The 26523-nt window shown below is 47.8% G+C and overlaps 1 protein-coding gene across 1 annotated transcript; it reads right to left on the reverse strand.

Annotated features, from left to right (window-relative positions):
• Positions 1-3636: 3636 nt before the first annotated feature.
• Positions 3637-19724, reverse strand: LOC130265862 (zinc finger and SCAN domain-containing protein 30-like). Its single transcript, XM_056515178.1, has 2 exons — positions 19567-19724; positions 3637-4388 (listed from the first exon to the last, which is right to left on the reverse strand). Exon 2 carries the CDS (start codon positions 4359-4361, stop codon positions 3873-3875), a length of 489 nt encoding a protein of 162 aa, XP_056371153.1. The 5' UTR covers positions 4362-4388; positions 19567-19724; the 3' UTR covers positions 3637-3872.
• Positions 19725-26523: the final 6799 nt, after the last annotated feature.

The raw sequence follows: 26523 nt of genomic DNA on the forward strand, positions 1-26523 counted from the left end.
CAAATACCTGAGAAATTACAGCCGGTTTTTCTAGACACACTTCATTACTTTGTATTTTCTCAACCTGACGTTTTATCAGAGAACATTTTCAATGTTCATTTTACTTTATTTTTTACCCTTTTGAAAGAGTTCCGTTGTATTTTGTTTTGTGTGAGGAGGGATGGACTGAGAAAGGTTGTGAGTAGTTTTTATTCAATGTATTTCAAAATTTGACATGATCCAAGTCACTTTGACTTCCGCAGCAGTGTCTGGTTCCACACTGCTTTGCTTTTCACGGTGAGATCTCAATTCATTGAAATCCAGCAGTCTAAGCCCTTGAAACACGAAAAAGCTGGGAATCAGGTTCAAGCTCTTGGAGGGTTTTCTCTGTCCGTACATTCCACATCTCCCCTGGTGTCCGTTCAGCCTCTCCACTCCTGTCCTACGTGCACACTGCTGGATCCAGAGTTCAGTATGTGCTTTTATAGATAGATAGGCATATGATTATTGTATACGCGATTATCTTGGAGTCAATTACTGTGATGGCACATTCCATGATCCTCTGCTTTATGCCCAAGGAATGGTTGTAGTATCTAAACCCCTGGAGCCCAGGACAGGATGTGTGTGGGGCCGGGGCAGGGAGAGGCTCCTTGTTCGCTGCTCGGGCGTTTTGAAGCCTCGCTGCTCGGGTTTTTCATGGCTCTCTCTGTGCACCGTGGAGTTTTGCTCACCTCGAAAACCCCCGGTCCAAGCCTGGACAGTCTGACTGGTGGCTTCCCCGGGAAATGGTTGTGGTGACTTTTATGGAAAGAGACAGCTTTGATCTGATTGTTCAGAGAAAGAGCTTTAATGAGGTGAAAACAACAAACAGGAAGGCATGCACTGTACTAGGAATGAACCAGAAAAAGCAGGGTCCAGGTAGAGCAGGGATATTTATACACTTGGGTGCAAGGAGGGATTAAGGCAGGGTCTGAGGGAGAGATCCAATGGGAAAGAGTGATTAACAATATTATAATTTATGCAGTGAAATGTAACCAATAGTAACAAAGAGAACTAAGAACTTTCTAGCAACAATCTCCATAACTGAACAGGGGGATCTTGGGAGTGGAGCCTTTTGCTCCACATGACTACTAAGGGTTTTCCCTTTCTAGGCCTTAGACCGAGGTTTTATTTTTCTTCTGTTATGCCAACCCCAACATCGGCAGCAAAGCATTTTTGGCCTAGGCAAACAAATGATAGTTTTTCCCCATTCCTTGGCTTAGAAAGGCTGCAGTGCCGGCCTTTAGTGTCCCTGAATGTGAACGGAGCAGCTGCTCTGTTGGAGCTCGGGGGCTCCGTGCCGGCAGGAGCAGAGCAGTGCTGCTGCCCCCCAAAGCCGCTGTGAGCCGGGCTGAGCCAGGAGAGAAAACAGCCCGAGGCTTCAGCCCCGCTGCTTTGGCTGCCGGGACCGTGCCCACAGAGCCCAGCTGGGGAGGAGTTCACAGCCAGGCGAGCCCCGGGGTTTCATCTCCTTCGGGACAGCCCCTAGCTGGTTTTTTTACCCTATAGGAGAAGCTGGCGCCACCTGTACCATGTGTCCTGAGCGGGGATTTCTCTGGCATTTTGGATCTTTTGCCCCAGGTGTGTGAGTGCGGTAAGGTCTGACAATTTAATGTCTAGCAGTTATTTACTTTTTTTTTCCTTACCTTGTGGGATTACTGTTTATTAATAAACTGTTAAAAGTTTTTTCACTTTCATCTATTAATTTCCTATTGGTGGAAAGGATAATTGGAACTCTATAGAGGAGACAACACTCACTCCAGAGTGTTCTCTTTCAAATCCTCTCTCAAGCTAACATACCCATCCCTGTGGCCTCATGCCCCCTCACCCCAAGTGACTCCAGTGGCCTCCCAGTGTCCTCACAGTCCCTCCCCAGTGGCACCAGAGTCCCTCCCACTTTCTCTCAGTCCACAGCCATTCCATTCCATTCCCAGTGCACTCCCAGACCTCCACCCTCTCTCCCAGTGCCCCATCCAGTCCCTCCCAGTCCATTCCAAGTGCTTTTCACTTCCATCCCACCTCCACCCTCTCTCCCATTGCTCCAATCTAATCCACTCTCTCCCAGTGTTCCCTCACTCTCTCCAATTTCATTCCCAGTCCCTCTCAGTGCCATACTAACCCTCTCCCATCTCTCCCAGTTCCCCCCAGCTGATCCCAGAGTGTCCCCACTCTCTCCCAGTGCCCCTCAGTGTGTCCATCTCACTGTGGTCCTCGAGCTCCCAGCCCTGGCTGCCTGCTCTGCTCTGTGATGGATTTCTACCCTGCCAAGATCCAGCTGAGGTGGTTCCAGGGCCAGCAGGAGCTCTCAGGGCATGTAGTGGCCACTGACCTGGTCCCCAATGGGGACTAGACACACCAGCTCCTGGTGCTGCTGGAAACCCTCTCCAGGTGTCGGATCACCTCCAGCTGCCAGGTGGAGCATGTCAGCCTGGAGCACCCCCTGAGCCGGCACTGGGGCACGGCCTGGACCCCAAAGTGTGGGGGAAGTGGGGAGGCACTGGGGGAGCTGGGAGAGGGATTGGGGTGTGCTAGAAGTAACTGGGAGGAAATTCAAGATAGCCTGGTTTAAACTGAGAGAGGGGTTTGAAGGAAGCTGGGGAAGGTGGAATGGGGTTCTGGGGGTCCTGGTGGGCACTGGGAGGGAGTTTGGGGAGTGCTGGGTGTAACTGGGAGGGATTTGAGTGTAGGGGATGGAAAAAGATCAGTGATTGGAAAGCAGGATTGGAATGAGGTTGGTTGTGCTGGAAACAGACTGGGAGTGTTTAAGTGAGTCCTGGTTGGGCTGGGAAGGGACTAGGAGAGGGTTTGGGGGTCCTGGGGCAGTGGAGAGGCAAATGGGAGGGGGCTGTGGGATTCTGAGACGGACAGGAGGGGCTTTGGTGGGTCCTGGGGAGACTGGGAAGATATTGAGAGGAAGTTTTAGGGGTTTCTAGGTGGGCTGGAGGAGATTGGGAGGGTGCGTGGAGGGGCTTGTGAGAGGTTTAGGGGGGTCCTGACCCTTGCGGATTCCCAGAGATGCTGCCACACGCAGCCCACAGCAAGGTGCTGATAGGGATCGGGGTCTTCGTGTAGGGCTTCATGAGGGGGGGTCCTGAGGGTTGTGCACTCCGTCCGCCAGAGCATCTGTGTTCCCTCTGGGGACCCCAGCTTGGCGTCACCTCCTTTTCTCTGCCCACAGAGCTCCAGACCCAGCAATGGCTGCAGCCCCTCCCCGTGGCCTCAGGCCCAGCCAGGACCCTCCGGTCATTCCACATGCTGATTTTGGAGGAATCGTGTGTCCGCCCCCGCTGTCACTCTGCGCCTGCCCAGCAGCTCCCAGTGTTCCCAATAAAGCTTCCCAGGCAATCTCGGTCCCATTTACTGTGGGGCGGGACTAGGGAGGGACTTGGGGGGGGACCCCGCGGGGGAATCATGATAGTGCGGGGAGGGAGGGGTCCAGGTAGGGAACACTGGGCGCTGCGGGTCTGCCCGGCAACCGGTGAGTCATCAGAGCTGCTCTCCCTGATTGGCTGAATCTTCTTCATCGCATTCTCTGATTGGCTGAGGAGAGGCCCGGGTGTTGAGAGAAGGAAGAGGAGAGATCCTGCCCCGAGCACCAAATGGAACAACAGACCCAGCCTGGGCACAGGGAGGGAATTTATTACCAACCAAATCACAGCAGGACAAGGAGAAGGGAGCGAAATCTCTCCAACCCCGTAGCCCCACCGAACAGGGGATCGCCAGGACCACGGATCAACAGGACTCTGCCCAACAGGGGTCACTGGGGATCATCCAACACCGATTCTCCCATGGGGGATGGAGCTGGAGCACAGCACGAAGCTCTTCCCACACTCGGGGCACTCACAGGGCGTCTCTTAGTGGTGCCTCCGTTTGTGTTGGGTCAAATGATAGCTTCTGGAGAAGCTCTTCCCACACTCAGGACACTGGTAAGGCCTCTCCCCAGTGTGGATGCGCTGGTGGCTTCTCAGGTAGGACATCCACCCGAAGCTCTTCCCACATTCCAAGCAGGTGTAGGGCCGTTCCCCTGTGTGGATCACCTGGTGCACCATCAGGTCAGAGCTATCTCTGAATCCCCTGCCACATTTCCCACACTCGTAGGGCTTCTCTCCAGTGTGGGTCTTCTGGTGCCGGATCAGGCTGGACCTGTAGCTCAAACCCTTTCCACATTCCAAGCACTTGTGGGGCTTCTCCCCTCCATGAGGCTTCTCCACCAGCTCTGAGCTCTGCCTGGATCTCCGGCCGCCTTCCTGGCACAGGGAGGGTCTTTCCTCCTCGAAGTTCCCTGGGCTGGGTTTGCAGCCCCTCCACCTGAGGGATATGTGGGGCTTTTCCTCCTCCTCCATCCACTCACAGCTTGGGAATGAAAAATCCTGGTTTGGGGGAATAAACAAGAGAGCTCCATGGACTGAGGGTTACCCCTTTCTCAGGTTCAGCTCAGGAAGTTATTTGGCATCTTGTGTCTGTAAGAACCTTAAAACAAAAAGATTCAGACCAAAACTCCTCCAAACTTCAAGACACAAATCAGAAAGTCTCTGAAAATCAAGATTCAGCTAAAACCTGCTCCAAAATATAAAGATCCAGCCCCTGCAAACAACCAAAGCACGAGCATTTAACTTAATAAAGCTCACAAACACCAAGATTCACCCCTGTGAAAATCATGGATCCCTTTCTCTGGTCACCTGCTGCACATCAGAGGGTGCAAGGTTCCTAGGGCTGGGAGGGGAGGCTGCAGACAAAGGAAGAGGTGGAATGTTGTGCTGCTTCCCATTTCTACTCCTCCTTCTCCTGTGTCCCTACTCTTCCTCAACAGTCCTCTTCCTCGTACTACTCCTCCTCCTCTTGCACAATCCCACCTTTTCGTTCTTCAAACCTGCTTCTCCTTCCCTTCTCCTGCTGTCCCCAGGCCCTGCACCCACTTCTGGCTCCCTCTTCCCCCCAAACCCACAGCATCCCAGCGCAGGGGCAGGGATGGAGCTGGGGCAGCTCGGGCTGGGGCAGCGCTGGGCTCTCGGCCGCTCCCGCCCGCACTCGGTCCCCCACTGCAGCCGCTCCCGCCACGACAGCGCGGGGGGGCCCGGCCTTGGCGCTGCCCCCTCCCACCTCCCCAAATTCCCCTCACGGGGGACGCTGTGGCCCAGGGGGGTGCAGGTGGGGTCCAGGTGGGGAACGCTGGGAGCTGCGGCTCTGCCTGGACACTGCTGAGTCATCAGCACCATCCGGGGCGGGGGCAGCGAGTGGAGCTGAAGGTGCCTCACCCAGTTTGGGCGATCGGCTCCCTTGGGGGGCGGCGGCACCGGGCATGGATTGGGTACCTGAGAGTGACCAGGAGACAGACGAGTGACAGGTCAGGGGGGCCGGGAAGAGTCGGCAGCCAGAGAGCACTGAAAATCTCATCAGTGAGCACAGTGGGATCTTTGGGGACTAAACATGGCAGGGCACCCTTAGAGGGGAGAAAGGGAAAGCTGGGAATAGCTCCCAGCACAAGGGATGATGATCCCAAAATATCTCTGACGGGTCCCTTGGGAGCATTTTGAGGGAGTTTGCACATTCTCCCAGAGGTAATCAAGGACACGGACACTCAGGGGGGCAATAAGGGAAGTCCAGAAGTGATTTAGACAGCAGTATTCAGGGGATAAGTGGGAAAGAGGAGCTGGTGTGTTTTATTTAACCACTGTTAGATAATGTGGGGGATGGGTTTGAAATGCTGGAGTTTTATTTGACCCTAATTCTGACTGTAATTTACTGAGAAGGGATTGGATGGGTAATCTGAGAATGCAAATTAATATGGTAAAGGTGATACAAAGTTGTGCCTTTGGCAAATGTCTGCAAGGCCAATGCTGAAGTGAACCCAGAAGTGTGGGCAGCTCCAGGAAAATAGGGAAAATTAGATATGGAGCCTCTCCAAAATATTTTGAAGCAAACAGGACAAGTGGTGTCTAAAGCAATACCCTATTCCAAGGGAGGGAAGGAAGGGCTCACAGCCTGTTATTGAGTCCCTGCTAAAGGCAGGGCTTTTGGAGCCAGGGATCTCTCCCTATAATGCTCCTGTCCTGCCAGTCAAGAAATCAGATGGAATTGACAGAATGGTGAAGGACCTAAAAATAATAAATGAGATTATTAAACTCAGGTACCCCACAGTCTCAGATCTTTACACCACCCTGAACCAGATTCCCTCCTCACACTGACACCATTCAGTACTTGATGTCAAAAATGCTTTCTGGGGATGCCCTCTCACACAGGATGGTAAACTGTATTTTGCCTCTGACTGGGAACAAGAGGTAGAAGGGAAAATGGTAAAGACATGGACGGTCCTTCTGCAGGGATGCACAGAAGCACCAGCCTTATTGGGGCAAGCCTTGCAGAAAATATCACAAGAATTTACCCCACCCCAGGGATTGGGTTAATGCAGGATGTGGATGACTTGCTCCAATCAAGAGGACAAGAATAAGTAGCAGAAGAAATCTCTGAAGGTTCAGGCCAAAAAGCACCTCAGAGTTTCAGAAAAAAAAAAAAATGCAAATACTGGAGAAAAAGGTTAAATATTTGGGACATATTTTGATTGAAGGTTTGTGGTGTATCAACGCAGAGAGGGTCTGGGAAATCTCAGAAGTAACATTTCTGAGGAATAAAATGGAGCTAGGAAAATTCTGAGACTTAACAGGGAATTGTAGGACCTGGATTGAGGATCCTCTGTTTGAGCCAGAACACTCTATGACTTTTTAACCCCAGACAGCCTCAATATTGTGGAGTGTACAAAAGAAACAGCAAAACTTCAGGAAATAAAATAAAACCAAATGACTAGTGCCCCAACCATGGCTTCTCCAGACTCAGAAAATAAGTATTAATTGTATGTGTGTTACAGTACATTATATATATATGTATATATATATGTAATATGCAATATTACATGATATTATATTATTGGCTTTTGACACATATTAAAATGAATGCTATATGTATAATGTTGGAAAACTTTGCTGTATGAATATAGTTTCTTTTAGTTGTGCTATTAACAAAACTTAAAAACAGAAGTATAATAAGTATGTTTTTCTTGGACTGTAACATGGTGATATAAAAAACTACCGTTCATGTAACTGACTCTGAGAAAGAAGCAAAAAGAAAAGATAATCAGGAAATCCTTCACATTCTTGGATTATAGGACAATTGACCCCTACGAAAAAAATGTTGATTTACAGGTTGGAGGGTAATGATTTTGAATAATGCATGAAGATCCATGGATATGCAACAGGTTGATGCATTTAAGGAATGCAGCACCCTGCTGTTATAATCCTTTGCTTTATTGTTCATCTCTTACTGTCTTTTATTAAACATTTAAATATTTACCAGGAAAGTGAACCTCATTTTTTAAAATGTGGATGTTACACAGGGCCATGCCAAAAGAATTCTCATGATAAAATGTTTAACCCAGTGGCCAAAGTGGCCTCACTATCTGCAGAATTGTGCAGCCACAAATTTAAACGGACCTGAGGCCCAAAAACTGATGGCAGGAGATCTCCTGTTGTTCAAGTCTGGCACCAAGTTAAAACTTTGATAGCCAAAAGAGCCTCTACATGGATGAGCACTGCTCGGTGATTACAGAATGAAACTTGTTCAGTTGCACAGCAGGATTTAGAATTGAGGACAGGGGAAGGGTTTAACCCAGCTTCCTGTTTGAACAGCCTGCACAGGGGCTGGGAACAAACCCATGGCTGCATTCAAGTGACAGAGCTCCAGAGCCAGGACAGGAGAGATTGAGGAGACATTCCCTGGCCTGAGGGACAAAATGTGGTCATGAAAGGGGCTGCAAGGGCAGGAGAAGGGAAAAGAGTTCCAGGACACGCTCTGATTAAGGAAAGGGAATTAGAGCAAGACCTCTGCCTGAGGAGTGCAGAGAAGCACCACTGGTGGCCAAGTGCCGTGGCCCATCCCAAGTGTCCCTGAGCACAGAAACAGCCCCAGCACAGCTCAGCACGGGGGGACCCCTCACCCTGGGCTCAGGGGCTCTCAAGCCCCGCAGATTTGCGCTTCCCGGCTGCAGCACCAGCATGGGAGGCCCCACTGAGCCTGCACTGAAGGCAACGCAGCAGCAGCCAGGGCTCCACAGCGGGGGAAGCCCCTGGGCCTGCCCACACATCCTCTGCTCAAATCCTCTGCCTGGGCACCCTCCTTTGGCATCTCCAGCCACTGGGGCCAATCCTTGCTGCCACTGCTGCAGCTTCGCTGCTTTCTGTGCCTGCACTGCCACAGCTGCTGGGGAACACAACGGCACAATTCCACTCTGGCTCTCAATTACACTCACACATTGGGCTGGGGGTGACTAGAAAATCACAAAAAATAAAATGGGCTAGTGCTGGAAAATATACCTAGTTTAAATTTAAAAAAAAATATTTCTCTACTCAGGCTTGTTTTGCCATTGCTTAGGGAAAGGAATTTTTAAGTTTGTTTAAAGGGCTGTTACACCACTCAACAGAAAAGAGTTTAACATCTCAAAAGACTGGGAATGGCCCAAAACATATTCAAAAAGATAATGATCATCAACAAAATACCAACAAGCATCAGCAAACATCAAGGAACACCCAACCCAGTCACTGCCTCAAGGCATAGTTGGAGAACCTGGTATGGAAAAGGCTGAGTAAGAAATCCAGGAGTGCAGACGTAAGTAATATCAGAGGGGGAGAAATCCAGGGCCAATAGGAAACCAAACAGTAAAAACTAAGAAACTTTGAAGAAATTAACACTAAACAATGGATTTCTATGGGTTCAGACTCTATAAATATAGGAAAAAGCTAGTAAACATCACGTATCAGGGAATGATTTTCTCTGCAAACCTCGTCGAACTGTGCATGTTGCAATTTCTGTCACACATCCCGGGAAGAATCAAGTAATGCCTTGACTCTCCAATGCTAAAGGCATCAAATAAAAAGCAGGTTCTGGAGGGGGAACCTGCCAATCATCCAATGGCTGCTCTGGAAGAGCATCAGCTCCATGTAGCCAAGAGAGCAGCTACAGAAATGCAAACTAACCCTGCTGGAGCAAATGCTGGGGCATTTACCCTCTGAATTACAGAATTAGATTACAAACTGTCCTCGAAACAATAACCAACCAGAGAGATCCAGCTCCTTACCTTCCTGCCCACCCAACTCCACCAAGGAAGAAGGAGATATTTGTGCAAAATTAAATGATTCAAACTGCCGTTTGCAAATAGATTATAAGTGAAAAGTGGTGAAACATACAATGTAGGAAATAAGTAAGTAGCACATAATACGGTTAAAATCTAGAAAGGGTGGGAATGGGACACGTGTTCTGGTTCCCTGGCAGACCATGGGTTAAACGAATGCTGCTCCTCCTCTGATGTGCTGCAGCAACTCTCATCTTTTTCCCATGCACGACACCTTGCTGAGTGCAGCTCATTCAGCAGCTGAGCAAGGGGATGCAGGTGGCAGCCAGGCCTCCTGATCCAGAAACGGCTACAAAGGGACAGGGAAGGAGGGCACTGAGAATTATCCCAAAACCAAGGAGGACCCGGAAAGAGATTGATCTAATGGTTATTAAAAGTCTGTAAAGACAATTATCGAAAAAATGAGAAAAGGGATTGAACGGTGCAAGATGAATGTCTTTGGAGATAAGTACAGGGATTTGTAGATAACCAAGTAACGAGACAAAACATCAGTTTCAGAAAACGTTATTAATTGACACGGAATGCTGCTCAGCTAAGATCTTGCTCAATTCCTGAACTTCGAGAAGAAACACTTAACACAGCCGGGAATATTGGATGTTACACGAAAGGAGGGGTGCATATTAAGTGGGACATGCAGTAGGCGCATCGGGAAATCTGAACCTTTCAAGAGCCTCACCTAGTGGGGAAAGGGAGAAGCAGCTGGGAAAATGAGGACATAAAGGACGCTGCGTTTTAGAAACCGCATAGCAAATGCCGCATGGCCTCTCCCTTTGTTCATCAATAAAGTCACTGTTCCAGGACTCCTCTGTCTTCTTTGGGCACACAAGCCTCTGGCCACGTGAATCTTCCCGCAAAGCCCCGGGGCCTCTCTCAAACATCCCTTGCCCGCCTCGGGCTCCTGCCGGGGCTCCACGTGGGTCCCAGCTCCATCCCGGACTCACGCCCAGCTCCCACCACCCTCAGCTCCTGCTCACCCCGAGCTCCCGCCGGTTCAGGGCAGCAGCGGTTCTTTGGCCCGATGCCCGGGCCGGGCCCAGCGCGGGAGCCGCTCCTCAGGCGAGGTTTCCGAGAAATGGCGGAGCCCGGGGAAAGGGAGGGGAGCCCGTGCCGTGTGCAGAGCCCGCCCCTCACTGCCAATTGCCGATTCTGCCGTCACTTTTCGAACTCACGCGCTGATTGGGCAAAGCAAGGCCAAGCCCGGCCCCGGTGCCGTCGCCAGAGCACCCCTGGCACAGCAAAGGCGCCGTTGGCGGAGCCTCCGTCCGGCCCGGGAGCGGTGGCAGCTGCTGGAGCCCGGTGAGGCGGCGGCGGAGCTCGGAGGCGCCAGCGCAGCATCCCGGGCACAGGGCAGCCACCTCTGTGCTACCCACAGGAACTGGGACGAGCCAGCGCTGCTCCGGCAGCGGCTCCTGCCGAGGCCCAGCGGGAAGGAAACCGCGGGCAGCCGCTCCCGCAGCGGCCTCAGTCCAGGGGAACACGGGCCGGGCACGACACAAAGAAACCCCCCCGTGCCTCCTGCCGCCCCCTCCACCCGCAGCGAGCCCCGAGCCCCCGCAGAACCGAAAACGGCTCCCACCTGCGCTGGAGCCGCCTCCGAGCTCCGCCACCGCCTCAGTGGGCTCCGGCCGCTGCCGCCGCTCCCGGGTCCGCTACCACAATGGCGCCTTTGGTCCCGGGGCCGGGCTTGTCCCTGCTCGGCCCAATCAGCGCGCGAGATCGAGGAGTGACGGCAGAACCAGCCAATTGTAGCGAGGGGCGGGCACTCTCAGGCCGTTGGCGCTTCCGGACCCGGGCAGGGCCCGGCCCGAGCTGAGGCCGAGGAGCCGCTGCTGCCTTGAACCGCCGGGAGCTCGGTGGGAGCTGGAGCTGAGGGCGCCGGGAGCTGCGGCTGAGGCCCGGGTGGAGCAGGGACCCATCTCCAGTCCCGGCAGGAGCCCGGGCCTGAGCAGGGGATGCCTGAGAGAGGCCCTGAGGCCGTGGAAGCCCCTGCAGGGCCATGGAAGTGGCTCCTGGCGGGACTTGTAAGCCTATGGGGGATCCCCGCTGGAGCAGCCTGTTCCTGAGGGACTGTGTCCCGTGGGAGGGATCCTAGGCTGAAGCAGGACAAGGATTCCTGTCCCTGACGGGGAGGCTGTGACATGGCCTGACTGTGAACGCCATCTCCTGTGCCTCTGGATGGGGAGGGGAGAAGGAATATGGGAAAAAGTTAAGCCTTTAGGAGAAGAGAGAGGTGGAGGAAACATATTTTCTTAAGATTTGGCTAACTTGTGTGATAATTGATAAAAGATTTGTGTTAATCATAAAAGTATTGGGGTTTGTATAAACAAACTTCAGAAGTGAAGCACAAACACTAGATAGAGGAAAATATATTATTATATCATTCTGATTTAAATCCCCGTTATGAATATTATGTTTTCTAAATAAGTTGTATCTACTATCAATTTGCAAAATCAGACTTTCCAATAGTCTGATAGATTTTGCAAGCTCAGACTTCTTGCCTTTGTTTAATCTATGCTGTCTATCTACAAAGGCCAGACTTCCGGATTTTTGCTGATTTTTATCTACCAAGACCAGATGGTTCTCTATGAGACTGACTATCCCCCAGAGACTTTACGGGGGATATGTTTATTTCAATCACTGCTGCTTACCTGGCAAAATTATGACAGCAAAAAAATTATTGATTACAACGAGAAACTATACTATAAGAAGCAGCTGCAAACCAAGGTTTGGTGGAGTGTGGAGCGGGCAGTGACCCCTCACATTCCCCAGCGCTGCTTGCTCCATCCATATAAAATAAAGCAATCTAAATTTTGCTAAGTATCGAGACTTCTTTTTTATAATTTATAACAATTTGGTGCCGAAACATGAGACATCCTTGAAGCCTTGGGAGGTACTGCAATTTCGGGGGGGCCCCCTACTACTGTGGCCCTGGTTCATCAGTGGTTTTCGGAACCCAACGATGTACCCCACGATATAGACTGAGCAAGGAAAGAGCTTCCTGGAAGATCGCGGCAAAATCACCTGTAATTCTTGTGCATGAAAACCCAGACAGGAGCATGGAAGCTGTAAGGAATTGTCTGGTTTAGTGGGGATGACTGTGTGCTTGCCTGAATGAGACGTGGATTTTGCCATGAAGCAAGTCCTTCTATTCACAATTCCAGTATCCCGCGAGGGACCCGGCCGGTGAAGGGACAAAGCGAGTGAGGGGAGGCTGCTTTTCCCATCCCATCCCAGGTAGAAGCTGGGTTCTTTTCCCAATCCCAGCCCAGGTAGAGGTTGGACCCAGTGGAGGCGGAAAGTGGAGAGGAACACACGAGTCACAGAGGGAAGAGGGAAAGCTGCTTTTCCCATCCCAGCCCAAGTAGAGGCAAAATTCCTTCCCAATCCGACCCAACCAGATACAGGATCTGGGCGGAACACGAGGGGGAGCACAAACACCTCAATACAGTCCCTTGAGGTAAAAACGAGACAAAGAAAGAGTAAGGTTTTAAGTCTGAATGACCCATGAAGGGTTTCAAGTTCCTGTGATCGACAAAGAAATAAAGATAAGACAAGTAGGTTGCCAGAAATACCACCAGGCAGCCCTATGGGAATAATACTAAGACGTTGGGACACAAGGGAGTTATACAAAGGCCATCTAAAGAAAAATTGCAAAGAGAGGATACCGGATGAGAAAATGTTCCAGGAGGACGAATAGGGGTGCAGGGGCTGTATGCATCAGGGACCTTACCATCTAAAGAGCCCTTGATGCAATTTAGAATTGGTCTCCAGGGAGAGGAGGTGGAAATTTTAGTAGATACAGGAGCCGAAAAATCCATAATTAAACATCTACCAAAAAGGTATAAACCTAGCACTTGTGGTTGGAGCAAAAGGTGAACCATTTTGGGTCCCTGTTATTAAAATGTGCAAATTGAGACCCAGAGCAAAATTGAATTAAATGATCTGCTGCTACAGTCAGAAGCAGAAAATAATGTATTGGGGAGGGATTTAATAATAGCATTGGATTTGGAAACTGAAGTATCCCAAGGGCACCTTAAAATTTATGCCTTAACCCAAAAGGATGAAGAACAATTAGTCCTGAGGTGTGGTATACCCTTGGGGAAATAGAGAAGTTAAAAATAAAACCTACCAAAGTGAAAATCACTGACCCCAATTTGCCTATCCAAGTTCGTCAATATCCAATATCACTGGAAGGGAGACGGGGCCTTAAGCCTGTCATAGAAAACTTCTTGCAACAAGGCACTTTAGAACCACATATGTCCCCACATGATACTCCTATTTTGCCTGCCAAAAAGACCGACAGGAATTACAGATTGGTACAAAATTTGAAGGCTATAAACCAATGAACTGTTACCAAATTTCCTGTAGTAGCAAACCCTTAAACTCTCTTAAATCAGCTGTCCCCTGACTACACTTAGTATAGTGTAATAGATCTAAAAGATGCCTTCTGGGCATGCCCATTACAGGAAAGTAGTAGAGATTACTTTGCCTTTGAATGGGAAGACTGATAAGGGCAGAAAGCAACAATTGCATTAGACAGTATTGCCTTTATATGGCTTTACAGAATCCCTCAATCTCTTTGGGCAAGCCCTAGAAGAATTGATGCAGTCTTTTGAGCCACCAGAAGGGGTGAAATTGTTACAATATGTAGATGATCTATTAATAGCAGGAAAAGACAAGAAATCTACTAGAAATGGGACTATAAAACTTGTAAACTTTTTGAGACAACAGCGTTTGAAGGTATCCAAAGCTAAATTACAATTCACAAAACTAGAAGTAAAATATTTAGGACATTGGCTAAGTAAAGGGAAAAAGAAACTGGATCCTAATAAGAGTCTCTGGAATACTACAAATACTCAAACATCCAAAGACCGAAAAAGAAGTGAGGAAAATTTTGGGACTGCTGGGATACTGTCGTCAATGGATAGAGGGATTTAGTGAAAAAGTGAAATTGCTATATGAAAAACTTACCAGTAATCGCCTAAAATGAACAGAGGAGAATGATGAAAGTTTTGGAAAGGTTAAATATGCTTTAATTCAAGCCCCTGTACTAAGTCTCCCAGATTTGGAGGGACCATTTCAATTACTTGTAAACACCTCTGATCAAACAGCATATGGGGTGCTCACTCAGGAATGGGCAGGCAGTCGAAAGCCAGTGGGATATCATTCAAAACTGCTAGATCCTGTCAGACGGGGCTGGCCCACCTGTCTACAGGCCCTAGTGGCCAAAGCACTTTTAACTGAAGAAGCCCAAAAAGTCACCTTTGGGACACTTCTAGTGGTAAATACCTCCCATAATGTAAGGGGAATTCTGAATCAAAAAGCCAATAAATGGCTAACCGATGCCCTAATATTAAAATATGAAGCTATTCTAATTGCTTCCCCAGACTTAGAGCTAAAAGCAACAACTGCTCAAAGTCCTGCACAATTCCTATATGGGGAACCAGGAGAAAATTTAGAACATGATTGTCTGGACATTATAGAGTTACAAACAAAAATTAGATCTGACCTGGGGGAAGTTGAAATTAAGGATGGAGTAAAATTGTTTATAGACATGTCTTCCAGAGTAGTAGAAGGAAAAAGAAAATTGGGATATGCCATTGTAGGAGAAGAAGAATTAAAATCAGTAGAATCCGGACCCTTAAACACAACATGGTCCACTCAGGCTTGTGAACAATTCCCTCTTTACACGGCACTACCTCACTTAAAGGGTAAAAAAGGGACCATATATACAGATTCTAAGTATGCCTATGGTGTAATCTACATATTTGGGGAAATTTGGGAAAAAAGGGGGGTTAATTAACACTCAAGGATGGGGATTGACACATCAAGAAATAATTGTTAGAATACTAGAAATTTTCAGGGGCCCCACTGAAATTACTGTGGCCCATATAAGAGGGCACCAAAAAGGAACAAGCTATCACATAAGAGGGAATAATCTGGCTGAAAAAGAAGCAAAAAACAGTTTCTGTATTAAGTACTACAGTTAGAGATCCCAGTTCCAACCCAGAATTAAAGAAGCTATTTGCTCCTCAGGAAAAAGAAGCTATAAAGAAATTAAAGGCAGAATAGCATGAGAATAAATGGGTTTTACCAGATGGCAGGGAAATTTTACCTAAAACCCAGGCCAGACAAATTTGTGAACAATTACATCAACAAACTCATTGGGGAACCAAAGTGTCCTGGGGTGACTAGCAGACCAATTTTTAAAATTTTTTGGATGCATCAGGATTTTTGATATTGCAAAGTAGAGCGTCCAGAGTTGTTTAAATTGTCAGAAAATTAATTTTAAAAGTATGCAACAAGGTCCATCAGGACGACGGAAAACTGCTTATAGACCCTTTGAAAGAATACAAATAGATTTTACACAATTACCAAAAATAGGAAGGTGGAAATATTTACTAGTAACAGTAGGCCAATTAACCCACTGGGTAGAGGTATACCCTGCAGCTAGACCCACATCACAAGTGGCAGCCAAAATATTGATAGAACAGGTAATACCAAGGTGTAGCCTGGTCCAAGCTATAGACTCAGACCAGGGGACGCACTTTACATCAAACGTGCTTAAGTTACTGACCTCGGCACTAGGCATCAGCTGGGAGTATCATACACCCTGGCACCCTCAGAGTTCTGGGAGAGTTGAAAGGATGAATCAAACATTAAAACAACAGCTGTCAAAATTAAGGATTGAGACTAAAATACCATGGACAAAGTGCCTCCCACTAGCCCTGTCTAATATACAAACGATGCCAAATTTGAATACAGGGATTTCACCATATGAAATGCTGTATGATATGCCTTGCCCTAAAAGGGGCACTCCTTGATCTGACCTCAGTTCAGGACTCTTCCCTCCAGAATTACATAATAACAATCAACAAAAACTTGCAAGAATTAAGAAAGAAGGGAATTTTAGCTCAAATCGTCCCTCTAGGATTTGCCATACATAAGATTAAGCCAGGACAATGTGTTAATTAAAGTATGGAAAGAAGAAAGTCTAGATCCAAAATGGGAAGGACTGTATTTAGATCTGTTAATGACTGAAACAGTTGTACGGACAGCTGAAAAGGGATAGACACATGTGAGTAGAGTCAAAGGTCCTGTAACCCCTCCCACTGCAGGCTGGACAGTGACATCTGAGCCCAGAGACCTCAAAGTGCAAATTCAGAGGACTTGATGTTGACACCGGATCAACTTGTCTCAAAGGTCTCCCAGTCAGGACTGAAAGTCACCTGTCCCGAACCTGGGTGTGATTGTAACCTGGTTGTCAAAAAAGGTGTCCATATTGTACTGAGTTGTGGTGGTGTCATTCCTATGGTGGGTATCTCCTGTTCGTATTATGCGTCCAATGTAAAAGGAAACTGTTAAGGTACTTAATACCCTATCAGCACAAGGAAAAATCAAAATTGATAATCATAACTGGTGGAAGTTATTTGAGAATGGAAATAAAGGAAAGAAGAAAGCCAAAGCAAAGGTATTGGCATAAAAGTGCTGGAAAGGGTTGTGTATGCCGTGCTGTTACTGCTGTACCTCGTACTGGAATGTTAAAGCTAAAGGCTGAGACAAAATTAAGAAATGATACCAAAAGAGAAAGACAAAGTGGGAGACCCCAGGACACATTCCCTGCTGCTGAGAAGATTAAACAAATGTTGGCTACTGGTAGCAGCCCCATAGGCCTTGAGGGAGGCAGAGGGATGAAAATAGACATGGAACTCATCCTATTGCTAATTAAGATAAAAAGAAACAGTGCTAATGCTTGTTCCAAGTGTTACCAGACAATTAGGTATGGCAGAGCACAGTATCCACCCTTGCCTTCCACACGCATATCAATTCAGCCTGCTGTAATAAGCACAACTTAGAAACCTGCACTGTTATGGGAAAAAGTTACTGGGTAGCCACCAATTTGGGAAAAGGAGGGTGGGCTCCATCAGCATACCAAAGTTGCCCAGTAGGAGAAGCACACCTCTGCTTCACAAAAGAAGGTATCTAAGGATATTCAAATCAGGGAGGAGTGCAAGATCACTACAGGGCAGAATTGATAAAGAATATAACTAAAGTGTTCAAGGGAAAAAGGACAAACCGTGAGGGAAGTTTTAACGTGTACAAGAAATTGAAACACAACTCAGCGAACGGGACTTACCCACCTCAGGAAAGAATTTATTTGTGGAATTAATGAAAGAAATTACTACTGAATTACTTACTGAAATTACTACTGAACTGACTTAACTCACTGTTGGATCTGTGGAGAAATGCAGATGAGTGAACAATGGCCACAGAGCAGGGAGGGATTAGACCCAAAGCAGTTATGGGAGTCAAACAGAAATATTGAGGGGAGTCAACAGACCTGAAGGGTGAGTTCTAAGTCATGAGGTAATAGGAGAAGTATGTATAACACGTTGGGGAACTAACTTTACCCAATATGTGGGGCACACCCCCGTAAGACTATCCTGATTGCAAATACAAGCAGTCAGTCTTGGTGGCCCAAAGCTCCAAAAGGATATTGGGGAAAGTCAAGTAAGTTACAGGACTATGCTGGTATAATAAGAATAGAGCCAACCCATACAAAGAAGTAAAAAGTGTAAGAATCTATTGGCAACAATCTAAATCAGTTACACTAAGCTGGAAAGCCCCAGACAAAATATTTTGTATCTGCAGGAAAAGGGCTTATAATACCCTACCAAAAAGATGGAGAGGGACATGTACTCTAGGGATTATCCAGCCTGCATTTTTTACATTACCGAAAGAAAAAAGTAATAGATTGTTAGGAGTTCCCTTGTACAAAATTTTGTATCAAAACAAAAGCAGCCCTGTCACAGGGGGAACGCAAATCTCAAAGGATAATGAATGGACCTCAGAATGAATTATTGAGTACTATGGACCAGACCTGGGTTCAAGATGGGAGCTGAGGCTATTGCACTCCAACTTATCTGCTAAATAGAATTATCAGGCTACAAGCTGTAATAGAAATTACTTCCAATTGAACAGCTTGAGCAATGGAATTGATAGCTAAACAACTTACTCAAACTAGAGCAGCAGTACATCAACATTGACTAGCCCTAGACTATCTATTAGCTGAAGAAGGAGAAATGTGTAGGAAGTTCAAAAATTCTGAATGCTGCTTAGAAATTGATAATAATGGTGAAGTAATTACTAAAATTCCAGAAGAAATAAAACAAACAGCCCATGGACCTCTACAAAACTGGAACTCTACACTTAATAATACTTAGTGGAATAACCTATTAGGGAGAGCGTAGTGAAAAAACCTAAGTTTTATGTTAACATGTGCACTATTAGGACTACTGTTCATCCCTTGTCTTGTTCCATGATCTATTCAACTAATCAAATCGGTGGTTCAAGGAATGCAAGTTGCTACAATACCAATGGATCCTGAGTCAACAACAAAACTAATGGCAGTGAATGAATTAAATTCAGTACAGGAAGTACTGAAAAAATTTGAAGCCCGAACGCAAATCAATGGGATTAAAAAAAAGAGAAGTGGGGAAATTGTGATAATTGATAAAAGATTGGTATCAATCATAAAAGTATTGGGGTTTGTATAAACCACAATACTAAGGTCAGAAGTGAAGCACAAACACTAGATAGAAAAAAAAAAAAAAAAGACTAAATAATTCTGCTTAAAACCCCCCTGTTACGAATATTACATTTTCTATATAAGTTGTATCTACTATCAATTTGCAAAATCAGACTTTCCAATAGTCTGATAGATTTTGCAAGCTCAGACTTCTTGCCTTTGTTTAATCTATGCTGTCTATCTACAAAGGCCAGACTTCCCGATTTTTGCCGATTTTATCTACCAAGACCAGATGGTTCTCTATGAGACTATAACCTACAGACTTTACAGATGTTTATTCGACCACCACTGCTTACCTGGCAAAATTATGACAGCAGAAAACCCAAAAATTATTAACTACAACGAGACACCATACTATAAGAAGAGGCTGCAAACCAAGGTTCAATGGAGCGTGGAGTGGGGGGGTGACCCCTCACATTCCCCAGCGCTGCTTGCTCCATCTATACAATATAAATCAATCTAAATTTTGCTAAATATAGGGACTTTTTGTTTCTCATTTATATCACCTGCGATTGTCGCGCTCTGATTTATCTGATGATAAATTAATTTCCCAAAGTCAAGCGTTGTGCCCGTGACAAACTATCCCTCCCCTCATCCAGACCCTCGAACCTTTCCTTATGTGTTCTGTTCCCTGCCCATTGTGAGGAGGGAAGTGACAGAGATATTTTGACCTCTCAAAGGCATCCTTTGCTCCGGCCCGGGCTCCTGCAAAAGCTGCAGGTGGATCCCAGCTCCACCCCGGACTCACTCCCAGCTCCCACCGCCCTCAGCTCTTGCTCACCCCGAGCTCCCGGCGGTTCAGGGCAGCAGCGGTTCCTTGGCCCGATGCCTGGGCCGAGCCCACCGCGGTGGACGCTCCCAGGTGAGGTTTCCGAGAAATGGCGGAGCCCGGGGAAAGGGAGGGGGGGTTGTGGCGTGTACAGAGCCCGCCCCTCGCTGCGATTGGCTGATTCTGCCATCACTCCTCGTCCTCGCGCGCTGATTGGGCAGAGCAGGGGACAAGCCCGGTCCCGGTGCCGCCCCCATGGCGATCGTGCCGCAGCAAAGGCGCCACTTCCGGCGCGCCTGTGCAACCCTGGGAGCGGCAGCGACCGAAGCGCGGTGAGTTGCTGCTCCGGCAGCGGCTCTTGCCGAGGCCCCAGCGGGAAGGAGACCGCGGGCAGCCAATCCCGCAGCGCCCTCAGCCCAGGGGGAACACGGGCCGGGCACAGCACAATAAACCCGCCAGAGCCCCCTGCCGCCCCTTCTGCCCGCAGCGAGCCCCGAGCCCTCGTAGGACCGAGCGCGGCTCCGACTTGCGCCGAGCTCCGCCGCCGCCTCACCGAGCTCCGGCCGCTGCCGCCAATCCCGGGCCCGCACAGGCGCTGCCACAATGGCGCCATTGGCCCCGGGACCGGGCTTGTCCCAGCTCTGCCCAATCAGCGCGCGAGACCGAGGAGTGATGGCAGAATTATCCAATCGCAGCGAGGGGCGGGCTCTGCACACGGCACGGGCTCCCCTCCCTTTCCCCGAGCTCCGCCATTTCTCGGAAACCTCGCCTGAGGAGCGGCTCCCGCGCTGGGCCCGGCCCGGGCATCGGGCCAAAGAACCGCTGCTGCCCTGAACCGGCGGGAGCTCGGGATGAGCAGGAGCTGAGGGCGGTGGGAGCTGGGCGTGAGTCCGGGATGGAGCTGGGACCCACGTGGAGCCCCGGCAGGGGCCCAAGGCAGGCAAGGGATGTTTGAGAGAGGCCCCGGGGCTGTGCGGGAAAATTCACGTGGCCGGAGGTTTGTGTGCACAAAGGAGACAGAGGAGTCCTGTAAAAGCGACTTTCTTCATGAAGAAGGGAGAGTCTATGGACATTTGCCATGGGGTCTCTAAAAAGCAGCATCCTTTTTATCCTCATTTTCCGCATCTCCCTCTCCCTTTCCCCACTGGCTGAGGCACTTGTCAGGTTCAGGCTTCCCGATCCACCTCCTGCATATCCCTCTTAATATGCACCCCTCCTTTCGTGTAACATCCAATATTCCCGGCTGTGTTAAGTGTTTCTCCTTCTCGAAGTTCAGGAATTGAGAAGGATCTTGTCTGAGCAGCAGTCTGGGTCAATTAGTAACATTTTCTGAAACTGAAGGTTTCTCCCATTGTTTCCTCGTGTACAAGTCCCTGGCCCTATCTCCAAGCAGATTCACTTCTCGACCCTATTTGTTCTTGAGTCCTCTTTTTTCGGATTTTTCTCATTGACCTCACTCCCTGTCCCTTTGTAGCCGTTTCTGGATCAGGAGGCCTGCCACCTGCATCCCCTTGCTCAGCTGCTGAATGAGCTGCACTCAGCAAGGTGTCGTGCATGGGAAAAAAGATGAGAGTTGCTGCAGCACATCAGAGGAGGAGCAGCATTCGTTTAACCCATGGTCTGCCAGGGAACCACGAAACGTGTCCCATTCCTATCCTTTCTACCTTTGGACCAGAATATGAGCAACTTTCTTATTTCCATTTTTATATGTTTCACCACTTTTCAGTTATCATCTATTTGCAAACAGCAGTTTGAGTCATTAAATTTTCTGCAAATGTCACCTTCTACCTGGGCCTGTTTGGGTCTGCAGGATAGTCAGGAACTGAATCTGTCTGGTTGGCTATTTTATCGAGGACAGCTTGTAATCTTGCAACTCAAATGATAAACGGGTACTTTTCCCTAGCAGTGTTAATTTGCATTTCTAAAACTCCTCTCCTGGCTGCCTGAAACTAATGCTTGTCTTCCAGAGCAGCCATTGGATGACTCACATGTGCTCCCCACACAATCTGCTTTTTACTTGATATCTTTAGTGTTAGAGAGTCAAGGCATTACTTGATTCTGGCCTGGATATGCAACAGAAATCATTTCATCTACACGTAACCCAGGTGTGCAGAGAAAATAATTCCCTGACAGGAGTTTTCCTAGATTTTTCATGAACTCTGTGCTGTCTGAACCCATTGAAATCTGTTGGTTTAATATTCAGTAGTTTCAAGTTGTGTAGTTCTTACTATATGGTTTCCTATTGCATCCGGTTTTCTTCTCCTCTGATGGTAATGAGGTCCCAGCTCCTGGATTTCCTTCTCATCCTAATCTAAACCAGATGTCGACAACTACACTGGGGGCTGTGTCTGGTGTGGCTGGTCCTTGATGTTTGGTGATGGTCGATGATGTTCTGTTGATGGGTTGTCAGGGTCCACACCACATGCAGAGTCCTGATAGGTTCTTTTTTAGGGATCTCAAAGCGCAAAAGACACAGCAGGGGACAAAACCAGTTTATTTTACAAAAAATGCACTTTTATTTAGTGCCAACAAAATGCGATAGAGGGACAGAGACAGAGAGAGAGAAAAGGGGTTGGGATTATAGCTACCAAGACGGGCAGACGATCCTCATGGAACCAGCCAATAAATGTCCGTTGCCGTCTGGGGAGATCTCAGGGGTCTTTAGTTTGAGGGTGTCTTTTATAGTCTTTTCCAGGGCGTCGGGCGACTGGCCAAAAGGTGGGAAGATTTATGGACTATTGTATGTGGAGATCGTGGCTCCAAGAAACAGGTGGAAACAGGACGCTGCGCAAGTGGCCTGCGTAGGAGCAGCGCACCATGGCAAGCTCCAGGCACACCAACAGTCCTTGTGACCAGTTCTGCAGCAAGTAGCCTGCATAGGAGCAGCACACCATGGCCGGTTCATTGTTCTCACACCTGTGGGAGCAAACTGGCCCTGGTTGGAATGGGCACCACCTGAGAACAGTCACTTGGCATTGCTCTCATCCCTGGCCAGCACCTTTAAACTGCAGTTCTTTAGGCCTCAGGCGAGGGTCGTTGGGCAGAACAAAGGAGAGGCTCTTAGATGGACTCCTACATGGGGATCTTTTGGGCTATTCCCTGTCTGTTGAGATGTTAAACTCATCTCTGTTGAGTGGTGTAACATCCCGTAAAAAACCCTTTAAAATTTCATTCCCCAAGACAAAAGCAAACAAGGCCTTAGTAGGGAAATAAATTTTTTAAAATTTAAACTAGGTATATTTTCCAGCACCAGCCCTATTTTTTCGTGATTTTCTAATCCCCCCAGCCCAGTATGTGACTGTAATTGAGAGCCAGAGTGGAATTGTGCCTGTGTGTTCCCCAGAAGCTGTGGGACTGCAGGCACAGAAAGCAGCGAAGCTGCAGCAGTGGCAGCAAGGATTGGCCCCAGTGGCTGGAGATGCCAAAGGAGGGTGCCCAGGCAGAGGATTTGAGCAGAGGATGTGTGGGCAGGCCCAGGGGCTTCCCCCGCTGTGGAGCCCTGGCTGCTGCTGCGTTGCCTTCAGTGCAGGCTCAGTGGGGCCTCCCATGCTGGTGCTGCAGCCGGGAAGTGCAAATCTGCGGGGCTTGAGAGCCCCTGAGCCCAGGGTGAGGGGTCCCCCCGTGCTGAGCTGTGCTGGGGCTGTTTCTGTGCTCCGGGACACTTGGGATGGGCCACAGCACTTGGCCACCAGTGGTGCTTCTCTGCACTCCTTAGGCAGGACCCGATGTCCTGGTTGGATGTTGGGAAGAGCAAAGTGCCAAGGCAGGCTCTGTGCCAGCCCAGCTTCCTGTGGGAGGGATTTCACAGGATTGTGGCCACAGACCATTTGAAATACACATCCCTTACCTGCACCCCCCACTAGGTGAAGAATTAGCAGGTAAGGAATTCCAAAGGAATTCAGTGGAGATAATTGAATATCTGCTTTGTGTGTGGCTATTCGTGCCAAAGCCAATGGCAATAATTGTACCTGTGGCATCTTGGCTTCTGTCACCAGCTTCCAAAGCAGTTTCTTTATTTCCCCATGCATTCTATCAACCTGACCTGTGCTCTGGGGGTGCCAGGACTTGTGGAGGTCCCATTGTATTCCTAAGGCAGCCATAACCCCCTGGAGGATCTTTGCTGTAAAATGAGTTCCCCATCTGAGTCTGTTGCTTCTGCAATCCCTTATCTTGGAGTTACTTGTTTTAGAAATACCTTAATAAGGGATTCAGCTAAAGAGGAATTGCTTTTGCCACCCTGTTAGCTGCAGTGCTGTCACCAGCAGATATTTGAGCCTTCCTGCTCAGGGCATTTCAGTGCCAGGCTCTTCCAAGCACACACAGCTCCGCCGGTTGAGCTGACCATGCGGGCGGTAACCTGCGCTTGCTCTAATTCCCTTTGCTTAATCAGAGCGTGTCCTGGAACTCTTTTCCCTTCTCCTGCCCTTGCAGACCCATCCATGAACACATTTTGTCCCTCAGGCCAGGGAATGTCTCATCAATCTCTCCTGTCCTGGCTCTGGAGCTCTGTCACTTGAATGCAGCCATGGGTTTGTTCCCAGCCCCTGTGCAGGCTGTTCCAACATGGGTTAAACCCTTCCCCTGTCCTCAATTCTAAATCCTGCTGTGCAACTGAACAAGTTTCATTCTGTAATCACCAAGCAGTGCTCATCCATGTAGAGGCTCTTTGGTTATCAAAGCTTTAACTTGGTGCCAGACTTGAACAACAGGAGATCTCCTGCCATCAGTTTTTGGGCCTCAGGTCCGTTTGAAATTTGTGTCTGCACAATTCTGCAGATAGTGAGGCCACTTTGGCCACTGGGTTAAACATTTTATCATGAGAATTCTTTTGGCATGGCCCTGTGTAACATCCACATTTTAAAAAATGAGGTTCACTTTCCTGGTAAATATTTAAACGTTTAATAAAAGACAATGAGAGACAAACAATAAAGCAGAAGGTTATAACAGCAGGGTGCTGCATTCCTTAAATGCATCAACCTGTTGCATATTCATGGATCTTCATGCATTATTCATAATCATTTCCCCCCAACCTTTAAATCTACATTTTTCCTTCCCTGGTGGTCTAGTCTCCCATAATCCAAAAATCTTGAAAATGTCCTCATGATCTTTTGTGCCCTTCTCTGAGTTAGTTACATGATGAAATTTTTTACATCACCATGTTATAGTCAAGAAAAACATACTTATCACACTACTGTTTTTAAGTTTTGTTAATAGCAAAACTACAATGAGCTATATTCATACCTCAAGTCTTTCAAAATTATACACATAGCATTTATTTTAATATTTGCAAAAAGCCAATAATATTATATTTACTATAACCCACATAGAATTCAAATTTCTATTCTGAGCCTGGAGAAGTCATGCCTGGGGCACCAAGCATTTTGGTTTTATTTTATTTCCTGAAGTTTTGCTGTTTCTCGTGTCTATACCACAATATTGAGGCTATCTGGGTTTGAAAAGTCATACAATATTTTGGCTGGAACAGAGAATCCTCAGTCCAGGTCCTGCAATTCCGTATTAGGTATCAGCGTTTTCCCAGCTCCATTTTATTCCTGGGAAATGTTACTTCTGAAATTCCCCAGAGCCTCTCTGGGTCAATACCCCACAAACCTTCAATCAAAATATTTCCCAAATATTTAACCTTTTTCTCCAGCATTTGTGCTTTTATTTTTTTTTTCCCTAAACTCTGAGATGCTTTTTAGCCTGAGCATTCAGGCATTTCACAGAGGTTTCTTCTACCACTTCCTGTCCTCCTGATTGGAGCAAGTCATCCACATCCTGCATTAACCCAATCCCTGGGGTGGGGTAAATTCTTGTGATATTTTCTGCAAGGCTTGCCCCAATAAGGCTGGTGCTTCCGTGCATCCCTGCAGAAAGACCATCCATGTCTTTACCATTTTCCCTTCTACCTCTTGTTCCCAGTCAGAGGCAAAATACAGTTTACCATCCTGTGTGAGAGGGCATCCCCAGAAAGTATCTTTGACATCAAGTACTGAATGGTGTCAGTGTGAGGAGGGAATCTGGTTCAGGGTGGTGTAAAGATCTCAGACTGTGGGGTACCTGAGTTTAATAATCTCATTTATATTCTTAGGTCGTTCACCATTCTGTCAATTCCATCTGATTTCTTGACTGGCAGGACAGGAGCATTATAGGGAGAGATCCCTGGCTCCAAAAGCCCTTCCTTTAGAAGAGACTCAATAACAGGCTGTGAGCCCTTCCTTCCCTCCCTTGGAATAGGGTATTGCTTTTAGATACCACTTGTCCTGTTTGCATCAAAATACTTTGGAGAGGCTCCATATCTTGTTTTCCACATTTTCCTGGAGCTGTTCAGCATACGCCTTGTCAGACATTTGACACAAAGGCACAACAGAAGTAGCCCCTATATCACATTTTACAAAATTAATTTGCATTCCCAAATTACACATTGAATGCCTTCCCCATAAATTACAATCACAACTAGGAGCAAATAAAAAATCCTGCAATTCAAACCTGTCCCCTGCGTGCTGGGGCCTCCTTGGGCCAGTTCAATTCTGGCTCCCCACTGAGAAAGCAAATCTCTTCCCCACACTGTGATGTGTCTCTGCACTACATAGGGACGGACCAATGCCTTTTTCCCATGTGGTCCTGTAATACTGACTACAGATTCACTCTGTGAGCATGGAATGGTCCCTCCAGTGCCTGTGAGAGCACCTCACAGTTATTAATTTCCATTATGCCAGCCAATAATAATAAGAGATCACAGTGGCATCTGCTCCTGTATCAATCATTCCCTTAATTCTAACTCGAATCCCACCAATGCATAATTCACAAATCATCATTGGTCGTTATGTACTTATATGTTGAATCCATAGAACTTCAGGGTTCTCCTGAGCAGATGAGGAATCACAAGGTGGCATGTACTCTGTAGTCCCCATAAGCAGTGCTATAGTAATAGCTATAGGGGTTTTAGGTGATATATGCAAAGGGGGA

The sequence above is a fragment of the Oenanthe melanoleuca genome, linkage group LGE22, assembly GCF_029582105.1.
Source record: "Oenanthe melanoleuca isolate GR-GAL-2019-014 linkage group LGE22, OMel1.0, whole genome shotgun sequence".
Taxonomy (NCBI): domain Eukaryota; kingdom Metazoa; phylum Chordata; class Aves; order Passeriformes; family Muscicapidae; genus Oenanthe; species Oenanthe melanoleuca.